The sequence below is a fragment of the Capricornis sumatraensis genome, chromosome 9 (genome assembly GCF_032405125.1).
Source record: "Capricornis sumatraensis isolate serow.1 chromosome 9, serow.2, whole genome shotgun sequence".
In the NCBI taxonomy this organism is placed as follows: Eukaryota; Metazoa; Chordata; class Mammalia; order Artiodactyla; family Bovidae; genus Capricornis; species Capricornis sumatraensis.
Genome location: NC_091077.1, coordinates 19,935,582 through 19,960,213, shown reverse-complemented (window position 1 = coordinate 19,960,213; position 24,632 = coordinate 19,935,582). Strand labels below are relative to the sequence as shown.

Here is a 24,632-nt window from a genome sequence, read left to right as displayed (position 1 = left end):
CCACCCCTAGGCTTCCCTGGTGGCTCAGGTGGTAAAAACCCACTTGCAATGGGGGAGACCTGGGTTCGATCCGTGGGTTGGAAAGATTCCTCTGGAGAAGGGAATGGCTACCCACTCCAGTATTCTGGCCTGGAGAATTCCATGGACAGAGAAGCCTGGCAGTCCATGGGGTCAAAAGAGTCAGACATGACTGAGTGACTTTCACACCGCCCCTGGAATGCCTTTAACACTCAGAGAAGGGAGTGCGAGGTTCCCAGGGCAAGGGCCGGTCCCACCTGAGAACTCCACTGGTGGAAGCCAACAGGCATTCAGCCGTGACCCTAAGCTTTTTAGATGGCTCCTGCCCTCTGGCTGGGGTTGATGGGAGAAGCCTGAACTGAGCCATCTTTTCTGGCTTCTCACTTATCCCAAGGTCATCTGTGAGCTGCTCAGGGCTCAGAACCATGCGGGGACAGAGCCTGCTCTCTCTGGGGACACAGGGGACAACACACGTGGTCTTGCAGCGCTGTTGTTCTTCAGTTGCTCAGTTATGTCTGACTCTTTGCAATTCCATTGACTGCAGCATGCCAGGCTTCCCGGTCCTTCACTATCTCCCAGAGTTTGCTTAAACTCAAGTTCACTGAGTCGCAGATGCCATCCAACCATCTCATCCTCTGTCGCCCCCTTCTCCACTTGCCCTCAATCTTTCCCAGAATCAATGTCTTTTCCAATGAGTTGGCTCTTCGTATTAGGTGGCCAAAGTATTGGAGCTTCAGCATCAGTCCTTCCTAGTGCTATTTAATATGAGAACTTCAACCTGAAGAGAAACTTGCATCAACAAGATGTTGGGTGTCTTCTTCCAAACGAAGTACATACACACACAAAAAGGCCCCCAAACCCCCCAAAGTGAAGTAAACTCAAAACCCAAGTGAGAAAACACCCAACAGGTCAGATTCTGAAGCTCTCGGATTCGTTCCCTGATTGACAGAGGGGCGCTGGGGGTCCCTGGAGTCCTGGACATGGCAGTTGTGTCATCTCACGCCCTCGGCTATCTCAGGGTTTAAGGAACAGGCACGAGAAACCTTGACACAGAACATAGTCTTCCACAAGAAGCTGGGGATGGGCCTGGGAGTAGCCAGCAGCCTGACTCTGCCTTCTGCCTGGACCCCCACATGTCAGGAAACCCACAAAGCAACAGAAGTTACGTATTTCAGGGATTAAGAGCCTGCCCCCTCGCAGGAGAGGGCTTCGGCAGGACAGGGAACAGCATCCCTAGGCCCGTCTGTGGCCACCAGGTTGTGGGGAGCAGCCAGGGTTGGACCCCACAAACTCGGAAGAGACAGGGTGTCAGAGCAGAGGGTGCCAGTCTAGGGACATTTGCAGGGGGCGCAATAGAGAGGAGACCTCGGGCTGTCGAAAGTCACTTTCGTTGTGGTCTCCAGGGCTCCAGTATGTTCCTGGATGAGCCTTGGAATGGGAAAAGGGAGAAGCCACATGTTGCTGGTCTTTTCCCTAGGGCCCCTGGGGTCCTGGCGAAGTGACACAGCAGGCAGAGGCTGCGGGGAGCCGATGGGCTGGGGGAGGCGCCTGCTTTCGAATCCTCCTCTCTGGACTCCCTCACCAACCCTGGAGGCCTCAGCCCCACATACCCCAAATTCTCCAGCACCCCCTAGGACCCCTATCAACGTGGTCTCTTCCTCCTTGCAAGTGGCTGTCGGCTCTGTTAACAGAAAGCGGTCAGGCCAGAAGCCTGCCTGTGTACACGACTGGCCCGAAGATGGGCCTGTCTGTGACTGCCAGTGCTGGGCGCCCACGGGCCAAGATGCTGAGTCACAGTTCACCCGTTAGGTCCCCTTCCCCCTCTGAGGCTCCGGAGGGAGCCGGGGTGCCCACAGAGCCACACCTCTGCCACTTTTAGTTATCTTTTTTATTCTTTTCTAAATTAGGTAAGATTTCAGGGGCAACAATGAAGTGGCCGAAACCTGGTTGGAAGAGCTACCAACTGGTCTTCTCTTTGGTGACCACAGAGGGGGAAAAAGCACACAGGAGACTAGAAGGGTCTCCCAGAGAAGAAAAGGATCCAGCAGCTCCCACAGGGCCACATGCCCCCATCTTCTGCAGCCCCTCTCCAGAAACGAAGGGCTGGCGTGGCTCACCCCAGGCCCACTGCCCTCGGAGAACCTTCCTCTGAAACTTATCACAGATAAATATCAACTTGTTTCAAGCCTTCAGGAAGTATTGGGGTTGGGGGGAGGCTCAGAGCTTCATCTTCGGAGAGTCTGGAGGAGGGGAAGCCTTAGAAGAGGCCCTGCCCTCCACCACTTCCTACCGCCTGACGGCTCAGAGGCGGCCTCCACCATCGGAGGCGGGACAGCCCTGAAGGTGGAAAGGCTGGGTCTCAGCTTCGAGCCTCACACAGACCATGGCAGGGGGCCTGGCTGGGCACCCCAATGGACACTGGGAGCCGGGACAACCTCACAGCTGCCGATTCATTTCTCATCAGGTGTGGCTGGACAGTTCAAGGCCCCAAGAGAGTGACGTGCCCCAGGTGGTCACTTCTGATTTGCTGGGCGAGTGAAGGTGAAACAGAGTCACCCGCCCACATCTGTCGGGTGGCAGGCGTGGGGGGAGTGGCCTTATCTGCACGATCTGCTGGGGTTTCAACCACACGACAGCTTGGAAACCCAAGGCTTCCTTTCTGCCGAGCGAGTGTCAGCTCAGGCTGCTGTCTGAAGAGTCTGCTCCCCGAAGCACAGGAGGGGACAGGAGGGTACCTCCTGGTGGGGCAGGTCACGTTCTGCCAAGGACAAGCTGTGCGGCCAGAGGCAGGGGCAGCTTGAGGAGGGGAACCCATGATAGCCATCGGGGACCCAACTGTTCTTCTGGGCTGGGGGGACCACCTCCAAGGGGCAGACGCTAGGCAAGGGGCACACATCCACCCCAAGATGGCACCCCCTCTCTCTGGGGTCCGTTCCAAGGCCTCACAGCTTGGAAAGGAACAAAGCCAGTGCCCAAGGTCACCATCTCCTGGGGGTTGGGCTGCCCTGGTGGAGGCATCCTCCCCGGCTGGACGGGGACCGAGACCCCAAGGGTAAGGAACAAGAAGCACGACTGGCACGTTTGCTTTTTCTTTCCCTATTTTTTTTCTTTTTTCTTTAAACCTAAGGAAGCAGGATCTGAGAAGACAGCACAGCGGTATCGGCCTCCCTGGGCCTGAGGGCCACGTGTGAGTCCCCTTGGAGGGCAAGGCAGGAGGGGTAGGGCGGGGGAGGGGAAGGCCTGGTGGCAGCAGCAGGACCACCGTCACACGGCGGTGCGTGTGGGCGTGCTGGGCTGGTTTAGCCGCAGTGTTTTACACAACCAGCCAGCAAAATCCACTTCTTCCACCTCGGACCGCTTGATGAAGGTGTGGTTCTGAAAGGGAAGGAGTGGCCTGAGCAGTCTGGCTCTGGACAGATGGCTGGACCCCCACCCAGGGCCAGCGACGTGGGACAGGGTCTCAGGCAAGAGGCAGGCTGCTCCGTGCCCCCTGGAGCCCAGGGTGACCCTCTGTGGGGCTCCCTGGGTGCTGCAGTGGCGTATGGAGCAGCCTCCCTGACCCCCCCTCACCTGACGCTAGAAGCCCCCCAGTGCGACAAACACAGATGTCCTCAGGTGTGGCCCCGTGTCACAGGGGGCAGGGCTGCCTGCGTGAGGACATCTGATCTGAACCACAGGACTCCGTGAGGACAGCAAGTTCCCCGTGCATCCTGTCTGGGTGGCAACCACCAGCTGAGGCCCCTGAGCCTGGAAATAGGGCCTGTGTGGCCGGGGAGCAGGATCGCACCTCCTCCGTCAGTTTAAGTGACCCTCACAGTCACATTTCCCATTTGGAATTGCCAGAGGTCCCTGGTTCAGAAGGGTGGGAGTCTATGCCCCCAAGCGACATCTGTCTTTCACCAGCTGGGGAGGCAAGACCACTCCCACCTTCCTCAAGGGGGCTCAGGCTTGGGTGAAAAAAACCAAACCAAGGGACCAGGGTCCCTGTGGTCAAGACAGCAGTCAGCCCCACCCAGCGCGTGGTGTCACCCAGGCAGAGACCTGGATGTGGGCCTGGACTGTGTGAACTGCACAGAGCTGGGTTGGGGGAGACCGTGGGGGTTTCAAAGTTTGTGCTGCTGTTCCCTTGGTCTGTAACGTTCCACCATGAACATGGGCTTCTTTTGTCATGCATCCCCAAAACGCATGTCACTGGACTCAATAAGAAGCTTCTAGAAAAAAGCAGGTTGATGCTGACCCTACCCTATAAGGTGTGCCAGGCCAGGCTCACACTTGGGGTCACAGCAGACTTATAGTCGGGAACCGCAGCTAACAGGGGTGGGCTCAGAAAGGGTACCTTTCTGGGGAAGGTGCTGGAGCAGGGGCCACAGCTGGGGAGAGAGCAACAGGACACGTCCCCAGAGGATCAGGACCATCCTGTGCAAAGGTCCTGAGGTGCAGAGCTGGAGGAAGGCTGGGCGGGGGGGCCCCTGCATGTGTGGGCAGGGCACAGAAGCCCATCAGGCTAGGTTATTCACACTTCCACATCGCAGCCACCCCAAGAGGCTGCTTCTCTCCTCTGTGGACACCTAGAATGCCTGGAAGTGTTTTCTCTCTGAGACACAAAACATATAAACAAGGGGCTGTCTGTCTTAGCATCAGGGGTGACTCAGATAGTTAGACCTGGCAATGGAGGAAGGCCTAATGTCCACAGCAGACATGGGTGGAAGGTGCTGTGATGGCCACCTGAGGCTGGCAGGCAGCTCTGCTGGTAGAAGGTCAGTTCTTGTGGCCACCTTGGTTTCCAGGACATCGAGCAGTGTGGTTTAGAGGAAGGCAGATACCCCCGCGGTGCCCCCAACGCCTCAGAGGCCAGTCATTCTGAGCCCTAGCCCTGGGCACACAGGCCCTTCTGTCCCTGGGGAGCGGGGAGGAACTCAGATGGTCTGCATGGTACCCTCCAGTGAGCCAGGGAGACCCACATGGGTTCTGCAGCCCGCCCGGCCTCCACATGCCAGCCCACACCATCTGAGCCCACTCAGGTGTTCCCTTGGGGCACGGAGGGCCTGCTAGGGAACCCCGAATCTTCAAAATCTGGGTGTCACTCACCATGAGCATCTTCAGGTCTGCTCGCTCAGCTGGGTTCTTAATTAGGCTGTGGGTCCCAGGAGGTAGGAGAGAGAAGCGGGCAGTCAGTGCCAAGGGGAGGAGCCTGCATCCTTCTGCCCTTGGCCGCCTGGACCGTAGGGGCGAGGGGCCCCATCGCACCCTTTGGTGTGAGAGCAGGATGCCTGGCCCAGGAGGGAAGAGTGAGAGCCTGGGGCCAGGACAAGAGGGAAAGGGACAGAGGGTGGGAAAGCCCCAGGCTGCTGCTTGCTCAGAGGCTTAGTAGCAACCGCAGCTAAACATCTAATAAAAAACCCCGAGCTCAGGAGTCCAAGTGTCAAAATGGATGTTTTTCCTTCAGAAAAGCAGAACTATGTAAAGGCAGTTGTTCATGGCAGCTCAGGGCTGAGTGGCGGTTCTTTAAACTGACAGCCTTCTGGGGCACTGAGAGGTTCACAAGGTCGTGGGGGATGGCAGCACCCACAGCTGCAGATTGGCTGTGGGACGTGCAAGCCCGGGCTGCCATGTGTGCGTCTAAACATGCGGGGCACCTGGCAGACCAGCCCTCCAGGTCCACAGTCCACTGGCTTGAGGCTGCATCACCCACAAAGGGCCAAGAGGGCCGCCTCCTTGAAACAAGCTTGGAAGGTTGACCTGGGAGCTGAGAGGTCACAGGCTTAAAGGGCCAGCAACCTGGGGTGTGGGCTGGCAGAAAGCAGGGTGGAAACTGTGATTTCCAAAGAGCCTGGTTTCACTCAGGGTGGTGGGGATGAGTTGGGGATGAGACTCAGCAGCTTTGGGACAGGGACCAATTCTCAGGTGAGCTCTGCTCCCACCAGATGCTGCCATTGTTTAGCATCCCCAATCCCCTGGCGGTCACCCCAGGAAGCAGGCAGCCTGCTCCCCCTACCTGCCCCATCTTACCATTTATTTACAAACTCCTGGAAGTCCTGGGTGAACACACCATTGGGCAGCTTGGGAGGAGGCTGAGGGACAGACCAGATAGGTGGGAGTCAGAAGTCAAGGATGGTTTGGGAATCAGGGGGAAAGATGCCTCCTAGCCGTGCGGCCATGGGGACCCTCAGGACACCTCTCATGGAGGGAGAGGGCACCATCCCACTCCCTCCAGCAGCTTCCCTGGGAGCCCTGCTGCCTGCCCTGCACCTGGGTCGGGGTCTTCCCAGGTTTTCTTTCAAGAGCTCTTGTGTTGGGATCAAAACTGGTTCTGGAGAGAAGGAGAGGGGCCATCCCGCCTGCCCCCTCTGGAAGTGCCTGGAGTGAGCTGAGGATCTGGATCTCAGGGAGGCAGCAGCTACTGGGGTTTGGGCCTGAAAACTGGAGGAGCCCACTCCTCCAGCTCCAGGGGAGGATGTGCTAGCCGGGCCCAGGCAGCACTGCTGGGTGTAGGAAGTGCTGTCACCAGAGCCACCCGCCCTGCTCTGTCATCAATGACCTGCTCTGAGCTGCTCACCTTGAGAGCCAAGCCCAGCCGACCCAATGCCCCAGGGCTACCAGAAACCATGTCTGTCCCAGAGGGCCCAGCACAGTGATGTGGCCATGCTGAGAGGGCTGGCTCTGGGGTCAGTTCCTGCTGGGCCCTATGCTGTTCCCCTCCTCATGCCCTGATGTACCCATCTGTACAGTGGGCATCTGCACTGCCCTCTCATGGGCTGGGGGCTCTCTGAGGGGAGGGGGACGCCTGAACCTTTTCTGAGGAAGTGAGAGGACTCACGACCTCACACACAGACACCAAGATGCTCAGAGAAGGAGGTGCGGGTGTCAGGGCGCCTGGGCCCCAGCACTTAGCCCCTGGGCTCAGAGTGACAATTCTGGGTTCATCTCTATAAAGATAAGAAAACAGCCCCTTGGGGAGAATAGGTCTATATATCACAGGTAGAAGTGAGGCCACACGCCTTCACACCTGGTAACATAACATCCTATTGAAGACTAGGGTCTCCATCTCTCCCTGCGGCCCCTCCCCTGCACACACTGTGGTCTACGTGTCCAATTCTCTTCTGGGGGGAACGCCTTCCAACAGCAATAGCTTACTCCTGCTGGTGTGGAGAATCTGCCAGCAGGGCTCTGGGCACGCACCTCGTTCACAATGTAGTCCAGCAGCTCAAAGATCGCCATGGCCGGCCGGCTGTCCATCCCGTGACCTGCTCGGGGCAGAAACGAATTCGGGTGAGATGGGCAGGTGGCCACTGTGCTTCTGTCTGGCATCAAGGCCTGAGTGTGTGGAACACGAGGCCGACCACCCTCCTCCTACCTGGCCCGAACCAGAGGGCAGGCTCTCTGGCCCTGCTGCCCTCCTGGGAAAGGAACTTCTCTCTGACCCTCCAGTGAATGAGAAAAAGGAAACAAACCCCAAACACAGAAACAAACAGGAACGTTGGTTGACAAGGCATATATCTGGCATGGGGCTGCGTCTGGGCTGTCCCAGATCCAAACCCCTGCTCCCTGTGCAGGCAGGGTGTTTGGCGGGGGGTGGGGGTGGGGCTAGCAGTGGGTGGGCAGCTGTGTGTATGACCTTGCCCAGACCTGTGGGCTCACAGTGGTGGCCGGCTGGGGTGGCTGACCCCTGTCTTAGACCCAGCTGGCAAGGCCTGCATTTGGCAGCTGGACTTTTGCCTTCTGTCCCCTGGCCTGAAACGGGCACTTGGGCTGGGGCCGGGCTGGGGAGGTGCTGGCAGGCGAATGGCCTGGCATAGCCCACTGCTCCTCCCTGCCTGGAAGGTTGGGGCACCTTCTGGGAGTCAGGCAGGCAAAGGTGGGGCCACAGTCTGGGGACACAGATTTGGGTGGGGAAGGTTCTCCCCTCAGAGGAAGTTACAATAGCCCAGCAGTCTGGGCATGGCAGCAGGGAAGCAGAGGGTCTGGGGTTGAAAATATTGTGAAAACCAACTGATGACACAAGTGTCTGTCCACAGCGAATAGGTGCTACGCAGTGGAATATTATGTGACCATAAAAAAGGAGCTAGGCACCAACACTTGTGACGTGGACAGGCCCCAAGCAGACACAGGACACACAGGGTGTGATTCCACTAATGGGAAACGTCTTGAACACGCCAATCCACAGAGACAGAGAGTGGGTTCCTGGCTGTCAGGGGAGGGGAGAGGGACGGGGGTTCCTTCTGAGGTGACAAGGATGCTCTGGACTCAGATAAGGTGGTGGTCGGACATCCTTGTGAAGGTACAGAAATCCAGTGTTATTAGCCTGAACTGAGTGGGTCCTTCGCTATGTGAATTCTATCCCGATAAAGCTGTTAGGAGCCAGCCAATCAACTGCAGTCCACTGCATGGTCCTCTGTTCTCAAACTTAACTCTTTTCTGGTCACTTGACTTAAGAAAAATAAAGTCACAGATCCCTAAGTGCCATTGTCTAATTATACCATCTGAGCTGTGACCTCAACCCTGACCCTGAGCCAGCCCTCAATATGGTGCAAGCATCAGCCTGAATCTCACAGGTGGCTGGTCCAGGTACCACAAGGCCTCTGCGGGACACGCCTCTTCCCGCCCACACTGGGTTGTGCAACAGGGCTGAAGCTAAGCAGCCACTGGAGGAGACCCTGAGTTGAATTCCTTTCAATTTGCACTCCCCGAAAGGCTGGGCCTGACACAGGAGAACAGCCATGGCAGGTGGTGGGTGCGAGCCTGCTTGCTGGGCAACCCTTCGGCTTTTCTGTATGCTTCAACGTTCTCGTGATAAAATGTGGGAGAAACCACCCCCCTACCCCACCCCCGCCTTGGCTAAGGACTGAGCCTCTCAATGCAGCCAGCTGGCAGCAACAGGTGCAGCGGCCCCGGACGGGAGGGTCTGGGGCACTCGCAGTGCTGTCCCCAGAAGCCACAGGACCATCTGAGGACTGCTGACCGCAGGGAGCACGGCCCAGGGGGACAGGTGGCACTGAGAGGGGCCCGTGGGGAGGCAGCTGCCATCCCTAGGCTCTGGGGCCCATCCAAGCCGGAAGCCCCGGCCTGGAGCCCTACCGCTGATGGGGCGTCCGGGGGGCCTCGGCCGTGGTGAGATGCTGGGAGGTTCTCCTTCCGCGCCATCAACCATGGGCCGGCCGAATATGGCCTCCAGCTCCTTGGCGTCCGGCGGGGGGATAGGGTACCTTCCGATGGACAGTTCCACCAGGGACAGGCCCATGCTCCAGATGTCTGACTGCACTGAGTAGTGGGTGCCTTGTAGCCGCTCCGGCTGCGGGGAGACAGGGAGAGACACCCTGAGGGTGATGAGGAGGGATTGGCATCCTGGGGTCCCCCTGCACCCCTGTCCCACTCTGGGATCCCTCCAGAGACCCAGCGACAGAAAGCAAGCCATTCCGTTTCCTCCCTCCACTCCATCCATCTGAGCTGACAGCAGCCCCCCACAGACCCACAACCCACAGCTGGGCAGCACCCTGCCCAGGGACATCTTGCTCTCAGGACAATCCCAAGACTGACTTCTCAGAATTTGCTCTTAAAATCGCCTGGATGGCTACGAAAATAATGCAGGACCAGTTGCCTGGCTCAGAAACTGACTGACGGTTCTCCTCAACTGGACTTTTACTAGCAGCGGAGAGGAGCTGGGCAGAGACAAACCCAAGTGAGACGACGAAGGAGACTGGAAACTCAAAGGAAAGGAAAAACCCAGCAAAGATAGAAATGGCACAACAGGGAAGAGTAGGCTTCTGGAAAACCTGGAAATCGGGGAAACACTGACGGGGTTGGTGGCAGGGAGGACCGCAAAAGAGCCCGGGGGCACAGGGGGTCGAGAAAGGACTCACAGACATGTAGGACCGCGTGCCCACGAAGGAGTTGGCCATGGAGTCGATGAGCTGGCCGCTCACCCCAAAGTCACACAGCTTGATCTCCCCCCGGGAGTTAACGAGGATGTTGGACGGCTTCACGTCTGGGGGCAGAGCCGGAAGTGAGGGCACCGCCGCCCCGCAGGCCCCAAGGCCGGGGTGCCCTCCCCTTACCTCGGTGCATGATCTGGTGTTTCTCCCGGAGGTATGCCAGGCCCCGCAGAACCTGCAGGGGGGCCATAGGGTGCCATCAGGGGGACTGTCCCCAGGGCCAGGCCACAGTGGCCACGAGACAGTCACCACATCCTCGGGTGGGAACAGTCACCCACCTCATTGACTCTCACAAAGCCCCCCGCCTGTGACGTGGGCAATGTTCTCTCCTCGTCTGAGGAGGGGCTGGGATCCCTGGGAGCTGAGACAAGGCCTGAGGTTATAACTGTCCGGCCAGCCTCCTGCCCTGGAGGTCACCCCAGCCCCAGGGGCATCCTCTGTTAAGCCGTTCACTGTTGGGACTGTGCTCAGGCTTCCCAGGCTGACAGGGTGAAGGATGGAGAGGCTGTTTCACTGAGTCAGCGAGGCCACAGTCAATGATGACAGCACCATGGGACACCACGTGTCTGGGGTCACAGCATCTCCTCCCCCTGCCCAAGGGCTGTATGGGCTGGGGAGCATTACCCCACTGCATGGGCAAAGGGGCCTGGCCCACTAAGGCACACAGCCGGTGGAGGCTGGCAATGGCACCTCTGCCTCTTTGAAGGGGGCCACACTGATGCCCACCACTGGCTTCCAGGGGCTCCTTGAAGCCTGGTCACCTGGAAGTGGGGCGGAGCAGTAATGAACCCTGAGAGTGCAGGGCCAGGCACGTGCCTACACACTTACCGCGATGCTGACCTTGCCCAGGATCTCTTCGGGGATTCTCTTGGCTTCTTTCAACACCTGGTCCAGGGAGCCGCCATCCTGGGGACAGCACAGGGGAGAGGTGAGCTGCTCTGAGCCATTGCCAGGCCAGGGCCTCGGGACACCAGAGCAGCAGGCTGGGAAACAAACCACTTCCCAGGCTCCTGGTGAGCAAGTGCTCACTTGCGTCTGCAGCAAAGAGGCCAGACCACAGCCAGAGGCGACCCGTGGGCCCAAGGCAGGGACTCCCACTGCTCCAGGGACTCAAGAAGCGGAAAGGCTGCCACCGTGTTCCCAGGCAGCTGAGCTTCCTGAAACCCAGGCCCTGGCTGGACAACAGGACTCAACCTTCCCAAGGCTGCCAGGTAGCAGCAGGAAGAGCAGAGCCACAGAGGCCAGTGCTCCACAGGCTAGAGGTCGAACTCACAGCCGGAGCACCAGAGAGTGTACCTGAGTGGACTCGCAGCTCTGGGGCCTGGGTCCCCTTCAGCAAGCTGGCCATGGCCACGGAAAGGGGAGTGAGACCACAGGGGTGCGAGCTGCAAACGTCCAGTGCAGAAGGGAGGCCAAGCCCATGGGTTCCCTCACTGCTCCCTGGCCAAAGCCTCCCCGGCTCTTCCAGGAAGGCCTGATGGTTGAGGGGCACAGCGGAAGGGGGAGCAAGCAACAGCCACTGCTCTCTGTCCTGCTCCTGGGATGTCCAGCAAAGGACCTGACACAGGTCACCCTAGTCGGTTCCCCGACCTGGGCGGGGACCCAAATCCACACGCTAATGAGGAAATGACAGAAACCCAGTGTCTTGTGCAAGGTCTTGTGCAAACGTGGAGACCACAACCCCAGGGGTCGCCGACCAGCCCACAGCACCTCTTGGCCACGCAGAAAACCCCCCAGGGTGTTTGGCAGCCAGAGCTGGACCTGTGGGATGCTGGGAGAGGTGGTTGAAATGGGAACTCGAGGCTGGGACGACAGCCTGTTTTCTCTCTCCCCTGTTCCAGGGCCCCTGTGGCCACCTGCTGCCCCAGGAGGCCTCTCACTTAGCTGGGGGGTGGAGAAGAAGCCTGCAGCCTCGGGGATGCCTAGTCCCTCTTCCTAGCACTCTGTCCCCACTGTGTCTAGTGAGAAGGGCTGTGCTGAGAGTTCTGGAAGACCCCAGGCCCTCTGACACTTTGGGAATCCATGCAGGTTCTATGGACTTGCCCCAGACTGAGGGCGAGTGGCTGTGCACGCACCCACAGTGGGTGTGGCTGGAGAGGAACCCACGGGACCAGGTGGCCTGGTGCACCCAGCCCCATTCTACATGCTTGGTGAGATGGGAATTCCTTTTCTTCTCATTAAAAAAAACCCCCAAAACTATTTATCTGTTTATTTTTGCCTGTGCTGGGTCTTCACTGCTACACTTGGGCTTTGTTTAGTTGCGGCAAGCAGGGGTTTTTCTTCGCTGCAGTGTGCAGGGCTTCTCATTGCGGTGGCTTCTCTTGTCATGGAGCATGGGCTTTCGAGCACAGGCTCAGTAGTTGTTGGGTACGGGCTCAGTTGCCCCATGGCATGTGGGATCTTCCCGGACTAGGGATGGAACCTGTGTTCCCCCATCCTCGCAGGCGGACTCTTAACCACTGGACCGCCAGGGAAGCCCTTCTTCTCATTTTCTCAACCTTAAAGGAATGTTTTTTCTGGAGGGCTGTGATATGTCTGTGGGTTGGTGTTCAGGGAGAACATTCATCCGGAGATGGAGGCAGGAGAGGCCCCAGGCTGGGGTCTAGAGGTGGATCAGAACACAGTGAGGTTCTTCTTCACCTCGCCCCCAACATCAGAACGGACCATTCTATGTGAGGGGCCATCCTGGGCACCATGGGCAGCATCCCTGCCCCCCAGAAGCATCTCCCTGGCTATGACAACCGTGAAGGGCCCCCACATTGCCCAGTGGAGAGCCCCTGGTCCACAGCTGAGGAGACACTGGACAGGATGTGGCGTGAGAGGCCCCACAGCAAGCTCCCTCTGAGCCCGGGTCTTACTCCTTATGCATGACCGCGAGCTTTCAGTTTGGCCCTGTGTCCTCTGAGCATCCCAAAGCCCTCCGCTCCTTGAGAAGGGAGCACACGAATACATGTTTCTTTTAGTACCATTTTTTTTTAAGGTTTTTTAAAATTTGTCTTTGGCTGCTCTGGGTCTTTGTTGCCACGTGAGAGCTTCTCACTGCGGCGGCCTCTCCTGGGGGTAGAGGGCTCTAGAGCGTGGGCTCAGTAGTCGCGGCACACAGGCTTAGCTGCTCCAGGGCGTGTGGACTCTTCCCGGACCAGGGATTGAACCCGTGCCCCCTGCACTGGCAGGCGGATTCGTAACCACTGGACCTCCAAAGCAACCTGATACATTCCTCTTAAAAATTCAAATGCAGATGAACTGCACCCTCATCTCCCAGCAATTCCACCAGCCTTCCCAAAGTGTGACTTATTTTCTTCCAGATTCTTCCATGCTCCTGTATACACATCCATGTGCACCCATGTGCACAGAGGAAGACCGCGTTTTCAGCCTGTCTGTCTGTCCATTCATCCGTGGGTTCGTATGACGCACACTTTTCTCCTGGAGGTCTGCTTCTCTGAAGCGTAACTGTGGGTTTCGATTCTCCCCTGGGAAGTTGCCTGCTGTCATTCTTTACCTCCCCTTTGCTGAAGGACGCATCTGATTTTTCATTATTGTAGAAAAGGGTCTGCATTCTTTGGTAGATTTGACTGCAGGCCAAGAAATACCAAGAGGTGCCTTTGAGCGGTCAGCTGCTCCCGGGCCGCTGCGGCCCCAAGACACCACTGTCCACTGGTCCAGGCCCTTGCTTCCCCTAGGAACAGGTCTGGATGCGGGGGTAGCTGCGGATTCTGCTGTTTTCTGCACTGGTAAGTGAGTTTCTCCTTCTGGGCTGAATTGAGGCTGCTCATCACAGCCGGGGGGCTTTTCCCACAAGCTAGAGCTGGAAGCTCTCTGGTGGGAGAGGAGAACCAAAGAGCAGGACCCTGCGTACAGGCAAAACCTTGCCTCATCCTCACCCCCTCGGACAGACACAGTGTGACATTCTTCTAGAGTCCCGCGAAGGGAGGTGGGGGGACTGCGAGTGCCCCGTCACCACTAAGTATAGGATCCCAAGGGCATGACTGATTCAGGCTCTCTCACCGCTGCCTGTTGCCTTGTCCTTCCTCACACCCTCCCCGCCCAGGGCGCCCCCTCCCTAAGGCACAGCTCTGTGGGCCCTCACCTGTTAGCAGAAAGCAGGGTGTGCAGGCCACACTGAAGCCCATGTCTTGGAGTTTACATGTGACCTACGTGTCCACCTCTTATGCTTGCTATGAAAGTGAACCAGAAGAGCCCAACCAGGAGCTTAAAGCACAAGCCCAGCAAGCAAAGAGAATCCAGCATCTCCCCAGCATCATGTGTACTCCAGGAAGAAGCCTCACAGGAACTGATGCTTCACACCCACTGAGAGTGGAGAGGGAAGAGGAGGGGCAGGGCTGGGACGCTGCCTCTCCTCTGCCAGGAGAGAGGAGCCTCCTGACTCAGGATATCCAGGGAGCAGGGGTGGGGGTGGCTGAAGAGGAGGTAGGGGGATGTCCCTGGTGGTTTCACAGCATCTTAATGACCCCGTGCTTCCAAAGCGGGGAGTGCAGGTTTGATCCCTGGTCGGGGAACTAAGATTGCACGTGCTATGCCTGTGTGCTGTGGCCAAGAACACAGAGGAGGTGGAGGTGGGGAGGGAAGAAGGAGAGAGGTGGGGGTGGGAGTGGGGGGTTCATTACAATACAGCAGAGGCCCCCTCAGACCAGAGTGACCTCACGTCCATTTCTCGCCCTGACTCTTCCTGACTCTCATCTGCAAGGAGGTGGCCAGGTGGGCGGGCAGATATGACCGCCTTCTCCCCAGTGAGGAAAGGGCACCCAGTGGGCACTGCCAGGTGGGGGCAAAGCAGCTGTGGGGAGAACCCTCCCTGTGGCTCACAAGCATTCCTGGTGGGCTCTTGCTCAAATTCGTTTCCTGACTTCATTACAAAACCATCAGAGAGGACAGTGCGCTGGAGGCCAGGCCTAACAGAAGCTGCCTGCTGAAAGCCACACTGCATCCTGGTTTTGCAAGGGCCCCCAAGGGCTGGGGCCTGGACAGCTGGGCTCGGGCAGGGCTCTACCTGCCGAGGGCGGGTGGCAGAGGGCCGGCAATGTTTCCTCCAGGGGCCTTCAGCTCTGACCACTTCTGCTTTCATGACATTCAATCCCACCCATTTCTGAGCCTTGAGACCAGAGTTCCTTAATGACAGGGCATATAGGAATCAGTCGTGGTTTAAAGGAGATGGGCGCCCACCCTCCACTGCAGAGGCCTGGTCCCCACAGGCCTGAGCTGGGGGTCCAGAACTGTGCCCCAGACCACGCACTTTGGCTAGAGGACATGTGGGAAGGAGCAGTCAAGCATTTCTTCAAGCAGCCCTCCCCAGGTGGGCCTGCTTAGGTTCACAGACTTTCCTGGGTTTTTTTTTTTTTTTTGGCTGCACCACACAGCATGTGGGATCTTAGTTCCCTGACCAGGGATTGAACTCGCGTCCCCTGCAGCGGATGCGTAGAGTCTTCACCACTGGACCACCAGGAAGTCCCAGATGCAAGGACTTTCAACGTAGCATTATTCGTAACGCGGCAGGGACTGGGAACAACCTCAGTGTCCACCAACAGTGCTTCATAAATCACCCGATGGGTGCACATGGACGCCGGGATGACCAACAGAGGGAACACAATGGGGCCAGCTCTGAGCCCACAGAGAGCAGTGTCTCCCATGGATCCGGGGAGAAAGCAAAATGGAGAGGAGGCTACGTGGTGCTTAAGAAACGAAGGAAGCTATGTGCAGTGTGTACACAGCTGCACCGCCTCCCTACTGTGCTAGGCCCCCCGGAACAGGCCAGGGCTCTGGGGGGTGGGGGAGGGGGTGGGCTCACCATGTGCTCCATGCAGATGCTGATCTCGCCGTCGCTGTAGAAGGCCCCGTAGAAGCCCACAATGTATGGGGAGTTGCACTCATGCAGTACCTGTAGCTCTCGGATGATCTGGTTCCGGATGGCCGGCTTGATCTCCAGGTGGATCAGCTGCAGGAAAGAGGGGCGCAGGGTCAGGGCCGCACCGCTGAGGGGGCGGGAAAGGAGGGGTCATCCACCTACCTGGGCGCTGAGGACGCACACCCAAGTGCAGACTTGAACAGGAATGTTCACAGAATCTGGAAGATGGGAGCAACCTGTACGCCCTGAATCAACTGAAGGAGGGACAGGCCGAGGATGCTGTCCCTCCACGCATGCGAGCATCACTCAGCCATGACGAGGAGAGAAGCCCCGACACTCGCTACCACATGGATGCGGCCTGAGAACATAACGCTAAGTGAGAGGAGCAGACACAGAAGGACACACAGGGTGCAATTCCATTAATGGGAAACATCCAGAACAGGCTGACCCTCAGTCACAGAGAGCGGGTCTCTGGTTGCCAGCGCCTGAGGGTGGGGCAGGGGAGAGACTGTTCATGGGGATGGAATGCATCTCGGGGTAATGAAAATGTTCTCAAATTGATGATGGTGGCGCATGCACAGCTCCACGAATATACTAAAAATCACTGAGGTAAACACTCTGAAAGGCTCAACTGTATGGTAGGTGAATTACATCTCATTAAAGCTATTTAAAAAAGTATCATCAGAGGCAACACTGTCCACTTGGTTACAGGGGGAGCTCTGTGAATCAAATTGTGCAGTGTCGCCCATCCAGGAGCAGACCCAGCAGTGCCCTGTTCAACAGGGCAATCGTTTCACCGCTGCCCCTCATCGGGGTGGGTTCCCCTTCCCCTGCCAGCTGAGAGATCACAAAGAGCCTTCTGCTGCCCCCCTGGGAGCCTGGCTCCCCATCCGCTTGAGTCCAAGTCGACAGAAAGGATTGTCACCAAATTCATCACGATACCTGGAAAGATGAGGAAGGAAATGACCACCTAGAGATGCAGAAGACAGCTGACGAGGGGCCCAGAGTAATGCCCAGCTACAAACCCCAAGCGAAGCCAAGATTCCCCGCATGGTGGGAGAGAGCCAGGCTGTGGATCCTTGACCTGGCTGCTCAGAGTCCCAGGTGCCCAAGCCATCATGATACCACAAGGAAACGGTATAATTCCCACCCACCCCTGTCAGAGGCAGAGCCAGAGCCCAGGTATCTGAAAGTGAGCAATTCAAGACATTTCTGTGGAGTTGATTACACGCAGGGCCAGTGATGAGCAGACAGCAGAGAAGGTCCTGCTTGGAGGGGACATGCCACCGGGAATGGGCGAGACACAGGCAGAGCAACCCCAGGTGGCAGAGGTGTGGATAGAGGAATCAGACAGGTGGGACCCAGGATTCCGGTGACACTGAAGCCAGGCCTCAAAGGATGGGTGGGACTCAGCCAGATGGACAAGGGAAGGTGGGGGTGCCAGGTGGAAGGACAGAGAGCTGCCTGTTGGAGGGGTGTGGGCCGAGTTCAGGGGGCACAGTGTATGTGTGGGACCCACATGAATGCCCCTTAAAACCTGGAGAACTGTGGAAGACTCTGGCAACACGGTGCCTGGTACCCACGAGGCCCCCAGGCAAAACCTCCCACCCCTACTTGAAGGTTGCCTGCAGAGCTGAGCTCTGGTTGCAGGCCCTTGGACAGCGTGCCTTCCCACAGCCACCCCCAGCAAGATGGTTCTCTCTTGTGAGGGGACACCCAGCTCATGCCCACAGACTAGGTCAACTGCAAAGAACAGACCCAAGAGGATTCAAGCCCAAGCCAGACACCAACCAGCTCAGCCTCAGGTCCTCAGTAGAACAGAGCTGCTGGTCTACAGGCACAGGAGTGCACACTGAGGTTTTGTGCCAGCTTTGACTCAGGGCCATCACTCCAAAGAAGGGGGCCAGTGTTGGGACGTGGCCTTGGGTAGGCCTGTAACTCCGTTCTTAAAGCCAGAGGGGCCGAGGGCAGGAACACACACAGAGGCTGAACACACATTCCTTTGCTGGGAGCACAGGAAGTCAGGAGAGCCACGTGGGCGCAACACACTCCCGGGACTCGAGCCTGGGGCTCTCACTAGGACGCAGGAGGAGTAGGGGCGCCACTCTGGAGTCCAGAGAACATTTGGAGACCAGCTCCCTTGGGTCTTGTGGGACTGGTCAGGATACTGCCCTGCCCATCAGAGGGCCAGGAGGGACCACAGCCCAGAGCAGGATCCCTGCTGATCCTGACAGCCAGCCCCACCTTCACCCTCACACCTGGGCCATCTGATAAGCTCACACCCTTGGAATGTGTGGAATTCAGACTCAGCTTCCTGGGAACTCAGAATTCTACCAAGGGTAGTGGAGGAAGGAGGTCATTGAGCCTCAAAAACCACTGTGTCATGTCCATTTCCCCACCTGTGTCCTTGGCTGGATGCCGGCAAACAGGCCTTTGGGGTGAACTGGCTCTCCAGGAGCTCTGGACCCCCACAGACCGGTTGAGGGCTCCAGGGCCACCGGGGAAGGTCTTCCTGAACTGTGTGACCCTGGGTGCGTGGCTGCACAGGCCACAGGCAACCAGAGGAGATCACGCCTGATGCGGAACAAAATCTGAGACCCACTCCCCTCAGTTTTTGGATCCTTCTTTTTTTCTTTCTTTTTTTGGACTCAGTTTCCCAACAAGGGATCAAACCCTGGCCCTGGCAATGAAAGTGCCAAGTCCTAACCACTGGACTGCTAAGGGGAGTCCCTTCCCCTCCCTCCCCCTCCAGAGTTTTTATTTTCAAAGGATTATAGAAGCTCAGGAAAGTTGCAAAAACAGCAAAGAGAATCTGTGACTGAGGCGGGAGTCAAAGCTGGGGCACAGACATACATGGGGCAGGGCTCCTAGCTAGACTACACCTGCCCGTCTCTCCAACTTTAAACTCTGAAGCCCCACTTCACAGGCTTTAAGGAAGCTGTAGACAAATTCTCTTACATAAGTCAGGTTATCTACCACCTGGAAGAGTCCTGGCCAGCCTGAAGACCCTTCCGACCCTGAGGAGCACTCTGAGTCCAAGTCCCTCCCACCCCCCACTGCTGTCTGAATTTCATGGCTGCCCTTCTGCTCCCTGGAGTGGGGGGCGCTTCAGGTAGAGCAGGGGTTTCTGGGGCTGCTCTGGTTTGGAAAAGGAGGCCTGTGGAAAGCAGACAGAAATAGAAAACGAGGAGCTGTACATTTCAGGAGGGAGGAGCTCGGCAGGCAGAGGGACAGCCAAGTGACAGACCCCGGCGGAAGCCCTAAACGCACGTCTCCCAGGAAAGGCAGGCCCTGTGCAGATCCCCCGTCACCAGGGTACGGGGTGGTCAAGTGTCTAAGAATGTGATTTGGAAATCATGGGGTCCAGGTGATGGGATCCAAACAGGGGGCTTTCTATGTCTGAAGGAAGACGACTGTATGAATTGAGTCACCAATCAACACAACGGCCCTGGGGACGTGTGCAGGAGCCACTGACCTCCTCCTGTTCCCTACCCCCAACATCTCTCAGGGACCCTCCCCCACAGACCAGCAGGGCAGCCGCACAGCAGCCCCAACGAGGGACGTCTCAGCATCAGGGTCTGCACTGAACAGGGAGGTGATGGTCACTGCACATGACCCCGTGGTGAGGCCACGGCACCCAGCTGTTGGGTCAGGCACCCATCTAGACATCACTGTGGAGGTATTTTTAGATGTGATTTAACACAGGAATCATCAGATTCTCAAGGAAGCAGATGACCCTCTAAGTGGTGGGCCTTATCCAAGCAGGTGAAGGCCTTCCAAGAAGGGATGGGGATCCACCTCCAGATTCAGCTCTTCCCTGGGTCTGCAGCCCACAGGCCTGTCCTGCCAACTTCAGACCTGCCAGCCCCTATGACTGCCTGAGCAAGTGTCCACTCTTCCCCACCATGTCCCCAGTGGTTCCCTCTCTCTGAAGAACACTGGCTAACACACGTCGTTTGGACCCCATCCCCCAAAGGTGACCGTCGCTCCCAGCAGCTGGTCTTGGTGGGCAGGGTTTTTTTCTGGCTCTGATGTCAGGGGGCAGCCGGCTCTCAGGGCACCTGACTCTCCTCTCTTCCATCTGCTCCTTTCTCAAGCCAGTCCATTCCTGTGAATCTGAATTGCAGCTATAGCCAGGAAGGCAGAGGGCAGTTTTAGAGAAGGGGCTGCATGAGGCAGGCCTGCACTGCCACAATCTAATTAGACCCCAAGCTGGGGGAGGGGGGGGCCTCTGAGCCTAGGAGCCAATCGGAAAGCAGATGCCTGCACCCTTCACCCTTCCCTCCCATCTCCAGGGAGCCTGCCTGGACTGCTGCCCCTCCGGCGCCCAGAGAGCACGCGGACGGAGCAGCCGCCCCACTGCCAGCTGCGGCTCACCTTTCTGGCCATGATGAGGCCCGAAGGTCTGTGCTGGACCTTGGTGACCACTCCACCATTGCCGGCTCCCAGCTCGGAGATCCGTTCGAAGTCATCGTCCTTGAGCTCGCCAACCTTGGCCTTCTGGGTAAGGAAGGCTTCCAGCCGCTTCTTCTGCTGCTCGTCGAGCTCTAGCTCCTCCAGCTTCTTCTGGAGGTCCACCAGGTGTGCTCTGCAGAGACCCCGAGGGCAAGGGTGAGCGAGAGTGTGGGAGCCACCAGGAGATGACTCGGTCTGAGCCAGTGTCACTGAGCCACCACTGCATCCCGGGCCCTGGGGTTTGGGGCCAGCAGGTGAGTCAGACTTGACTCTTGTGCTTCAGGAGCCTACCATCTGGTAGGAAAGACAGACAATCCACAGACACACAGCCAGCCTCCCAGAGAACCAGCCATCCCTCACCACATCATAAAGGTTAGATCTCGGGGATGAGCTGTAGGTCGATGGCTCTGATATCAGATCCAGGAGGCCTCTTTCTTGACACAAAGGCTTGGACCACACGGGAAGGAGATGAAGGAACCATGGGGAGAAGCCCAGGGGTCACGGAGTGGAGGTCCCCAGGATTTTTCATGAGGATGGAGGAGCAAACTGAGACTCAGAGTGGCCTCAGAGCAAGGAACCAGAACCTAGGGGAGGACGACAAGAAGCTGCTACACCCGTGCCTCTAATTTAAATGGATTACACACAGCCACTGGACGGGGAAAGACAGCGGCATAATTTATAAATGGTGCGGACAAATGCAGGGCATTCCGTTCCGCCAGCCCGCGCTTATTATATCCCAAGCACTACTGTAAACACTAAGCATTTATACGCACACACATTCCTAGACCTGGTGATTAAAAACCAACCACATATATGGCACTTTATTGGGTGATTCAGGGAACTTTCAAAGGAAATGTTGACAGTATGCTATTTTCCCTGGTGACTTGACTTTGAACCAATTCCTGGAGTTAAAGGCAGCTCCCTGTAACAGGCAGGTGGACGCCAGCTCAATGCTCAGTGCCCGGAAGGACTAACTCGGGGCTGCCCGAAAGAGAACAGGGACGTCCCTGGTTGTCCAGGGGTTAAGAATCCCCTGGACAAGAATCCCCTGCCTTGCAATGCAGGGGACGTGGGTTCAATCTCTGGTTGGGGAACTAAGACCCCACATGCCGTGGAGCAACTAAGCCTGCAGGCCACAACTAAAGATCCCACATGCCACAACTAAGACCAGATGCAACCAAATTTTTTTTTTTTTAAGAAAAAGAACATAAGCTATGTGTGCAATTAAAAATTTTCTAGCCACATTAAAAAAAAAATCAGGTGAAATGAACTAATCTGGAAAGCATATTATGCTTACAGCTCCAATGAATTTGGACACACCATGTGTCAAGGGCTGGCATGGCGAGGGGCTCTAGCCAAACAGTGAGTGCAGCTCTAGAGAAGAAGAGGCCCCCCAGCCACCACTCCCCAGGGCATTTATACAATTTATTAATTTATTTAGCAGCTGCACTGTGCAGCACATGGGATCTTAGTTCCCCAACCAAGGATCAAACCTGTGTCCCCTGCAGTGGAAGCTCAGAGCCCTAACCACTGGGCATCCAGGGAAGTCCATCTCCAGGGCATTTAGGCCAAAGCTGACCGCCCAGCTCGGGGAGACCTTGTAGGGGGGATTCAAGCAGGAGATAAAGGGGTTGACTGGAGTTCTGGCAGGAACCTTCCAATCCCCAAGATCAATCATGACTTGCCTACAACTTAAAGAGATGTGAGCAAAAGGACACCCTGGAGCAAGATGACCTGCCTCTGAGTGATGTCAACCTGAGCTGGTAGCAAGAAAAGGTCGCTGGGAGGTAGGTGCCACATCACGAGCAGGTACCAGAGCTTTAACCAGTTTGCTGAGTTCTCATGATCCTCCTGGGAGGCGAGTCTCTTGCAGACCCCAGCCCACAAGGGAGGGAGAAGGCTCAGAGGGTGGGTAACCTGCCTGAGGATCACAGGCAAGCAAGTGGCACAGGCCGGAGTGAATGACACCTGTGTCCAGTCTGCCTGCAAAGCCCGGGCTCATGGGAGTGGCCGCCTGAGCCGGGACCTGGATAAAGGGGGAAGAAGGATGCGATGGACAGAGGAGAGGAGGCAAAGGAGTCAATGTATGTGCCACGACTCCTCCACTGAAAGACTGAAGAGGCAGGTTTTGTGGCCAGACCCTCAGACCTTGGAAAGTCTTCAGCCTGCCAACAGACATCTAAAATGCATTCTGGAGTCAGCTGATTAATCCATCTTACATTTAATGGCAACTCCACTGGGGTTATTAAAAAACAAAACAACACTCTGGAATTCCAATGGCCGGCTTCTTCTACTGGGGCAATTTTTGAAGGGATGGAAATCACAGATCACATTTTAAGAAAAAAAGAGAGAGAGAGAGCAACTATGATGAAGGAGCTCTCTTGTAAGAATAAGTGGATTTTTTTGGAGCGTGGGGGGTGCTGAGCCATACTGCTTGTGGGATCTTAGTTCCCTGACCAAGGATCGAACCTGTGTTTCCTGCATTGGAAGCTCAGGGTCTTAACCACTGGACTGCCAGAGAAGTCCCTAGAATAAGTGAATTTTTTTGAGAATCAGGAACGCGTCCCCACATTGAGCTGCCCTCGGTGACAGAGAAAGATGTGAACTCACACACATGTGCATCAAGGCGCTCCTCCTTCGTTTGGTTACAGGCAGGCCAAGTCCCCTGAGAGGCAGCAAAATGCCATTGGCCCATCACCTCTGGGTTCTCACAGATCACACCTTGCACAAGGCACACGGACCCAGGCCAGGGCTTTCTAGGACGGTCCTGCTCCACTCCAGCATGGAGACCCGAAGTGGGGAGGTCAGGGATGTGCTCTGAAGACAAGTCTACCATCCGGTAACCCCAAAGGCCCAGGTTCTTTCTCTGTCCCCTTCTTTCCCCTCAAGTCCTCCCATCCCCCTCCGTGGCCTCAAACCACCACCACCACTTCTCCAGCCCCTCAAGGATTTGTTAATCCATTCAATTCAGAATCTCTCTGTTCATTTGCTTTCAGGGGTCCCAGCAGGCCCCCTGACTTCTTTCTTGCTCCGAGTCTTCCCCACCTCCGGCCCTCCAAATCGCCCTCGCTCCCCACTTCTCCAGCCTCTCTGCCCCTGTCAGGACGCCTCACCATTCTCGTCAGGTTCAGCAGCTCCTCTCCCCACCAGCAAAATCTTCTCAGGCTCCCTTCCCCCCAAATTCCCTGAGACCCTCCCTCATCTCTCAGGCACCCTCTTCCCCTTTTCTTGGACCCCCACCCCACCCCATGCTCACTCCCAGGGACCCTGCCAGCCCCATCCTCTCCTTTCAGGAACCCCATGCGCCCCGTTCTTAGAATGCAAGGACCCCTTCCTTCCCTCTACATCACTACTAAAGGACTCCTCCCCCTTCCTCCGATATCACCACTAGGGACCCCTGACCCATCCTCTCCCCTCAGGTGAGGATCACTACCAGAGCTTCACTCTGTAGGGCCTCATATCCCCGTCTTATCCCCGCAGGGACCGATTCACTATCAGACCATCATCTCCCAGCAAGAACCCTGCCAGAGCCCAGTTTCACCACTCAGGGACCCCCTCCCGCCAATATCATACTCAGAGTCCCTCATCCTCTCCTCTCCTCTTCAGAGATCCCTCCTCCGATCTTACCTGGGCCCTCTCCTCTCCTTTCAGAGACTCCCCCTTCCCAGATCTCGCTACTCGGGGCCTCTCCCCTCTTCTCTCCTCGACCCCGTCCCCAGACCTCGCGACTCTGGGACACTCCCCCCCCCCCCCCCCCGCCACACACACACACACACACACACACACACATCCTGTCCTCTCCCCGGCCCCGGCCCGGCCCACTCACTCGGAGGCGCCCTCGCTGGTGGGGGACGGACCCTCGGCGATGGCGGGGTTGATGGTGAGCGCCGGCAGCACCGGCTTCCTCCGGGCCAGCATCGGGGCTCCGCGGGCCGGCAGCGGCGGCGGCACCTCTAGCCGGGGCCCATAGGGGGCGGGCCGGGAGCGGGCGGTACCGACGCGAGCCCGGGGCTGCGGCCGCGGCCTAGGCCGGCGCCGAGGCGACGAGGATGGGCGGTCCGGCGGATCTGGGCCGAGGGGCCCCAAAGGTCGCCGGGGCTGAAGCCGCGGGATCGGGACCGCCGCAGCCACCGAAGCCGGACAGGGGCTGACGCTGCAGCAGAAGCCCGGGAGGCGTAGGGAGGGGAGGGGGAGCTACGAGATCGCGGGCCGGCCTCTCGCGAGAGCCACCACCTGGGGAAGCCGCGCCGGGACCCGCCCCTCGCCCCGACGCGTGCGCATCAGCTTGAGGCTGCCTCCTCGAAGGGAAAAGGTGGGGAGATGGATGCGAGACGGTGCCCGGAGCGTGCGCACTCACTCGCCTCCACCGA

General features: G+C 57.5%; 1 protein-coding gene across 1 annotated transcript; it reads right to left on the bottom strand.

Annotated features, from left to right (window-relative positions):
* Window positions 1-2,112: 2,112 nt before the first annotated feature.
* Window positions 2,113-24,228, bottom strand: MAP2K2 (mitogen-activated protein kinase kinase 2). Its single transcript, XM_068979890.1, has 11 exons — window positions 24,089-24,228; window positions 20,185-20,395; window positions 15,751-15,897; window positions 10,776-10,853; window positions 10,071-10,122; window positions 9,876-10,000; window positions 9,094-9,307; window positions 7,198-7,262; window positions 6,028-6,089; window positions 5,107-5,152; window positions 2,113-3,393 (listed from the first exon to the last, which is right to left on the bottom strand). The coding sequence occupies exons 1-11, from the start codon at window positions 24,178-24,180 to the stop codon at window positions 3,283-3,285; spliced, it is 1,203 nt and encodes a 400-aa protein (XP_068835991.1). The 5' UTR covers window positions 24,181-24,228; the 3' UTR covers window positions 2,113-3,282.
* Window positions 24,229-24,632: the final 404 nt, after the last annotated feature.

What these genes read in the sequence shown, in the direction of transcription:
- MAP2K2 (XM_068979890.1), bottom strand. Translation starts at nt 24,180, where the DNA reads ATGCTGGCCCGGAGGAAGCCGGTGCTGCCGGCGCTCACCATCAACCCC. An exon ending in TGGGCAAGGTCAGCATCGCG is followed by an intron (nt 10,123 to 10,775) that starts GTAAGTGTGTAG and finishes GCCCCCCTGCAG; the next exon opens with GTTCTGCGGGGCCTGGCATA. An exon ending in CAGACCTGAAGATGCTCATG is followed by an intron (nt 3,394 to 5,106) that starts GTGAGTGACACC and finishes CTTCCCTTTCAG; the next exon opens with AACCACACCTTCATCAAGCG.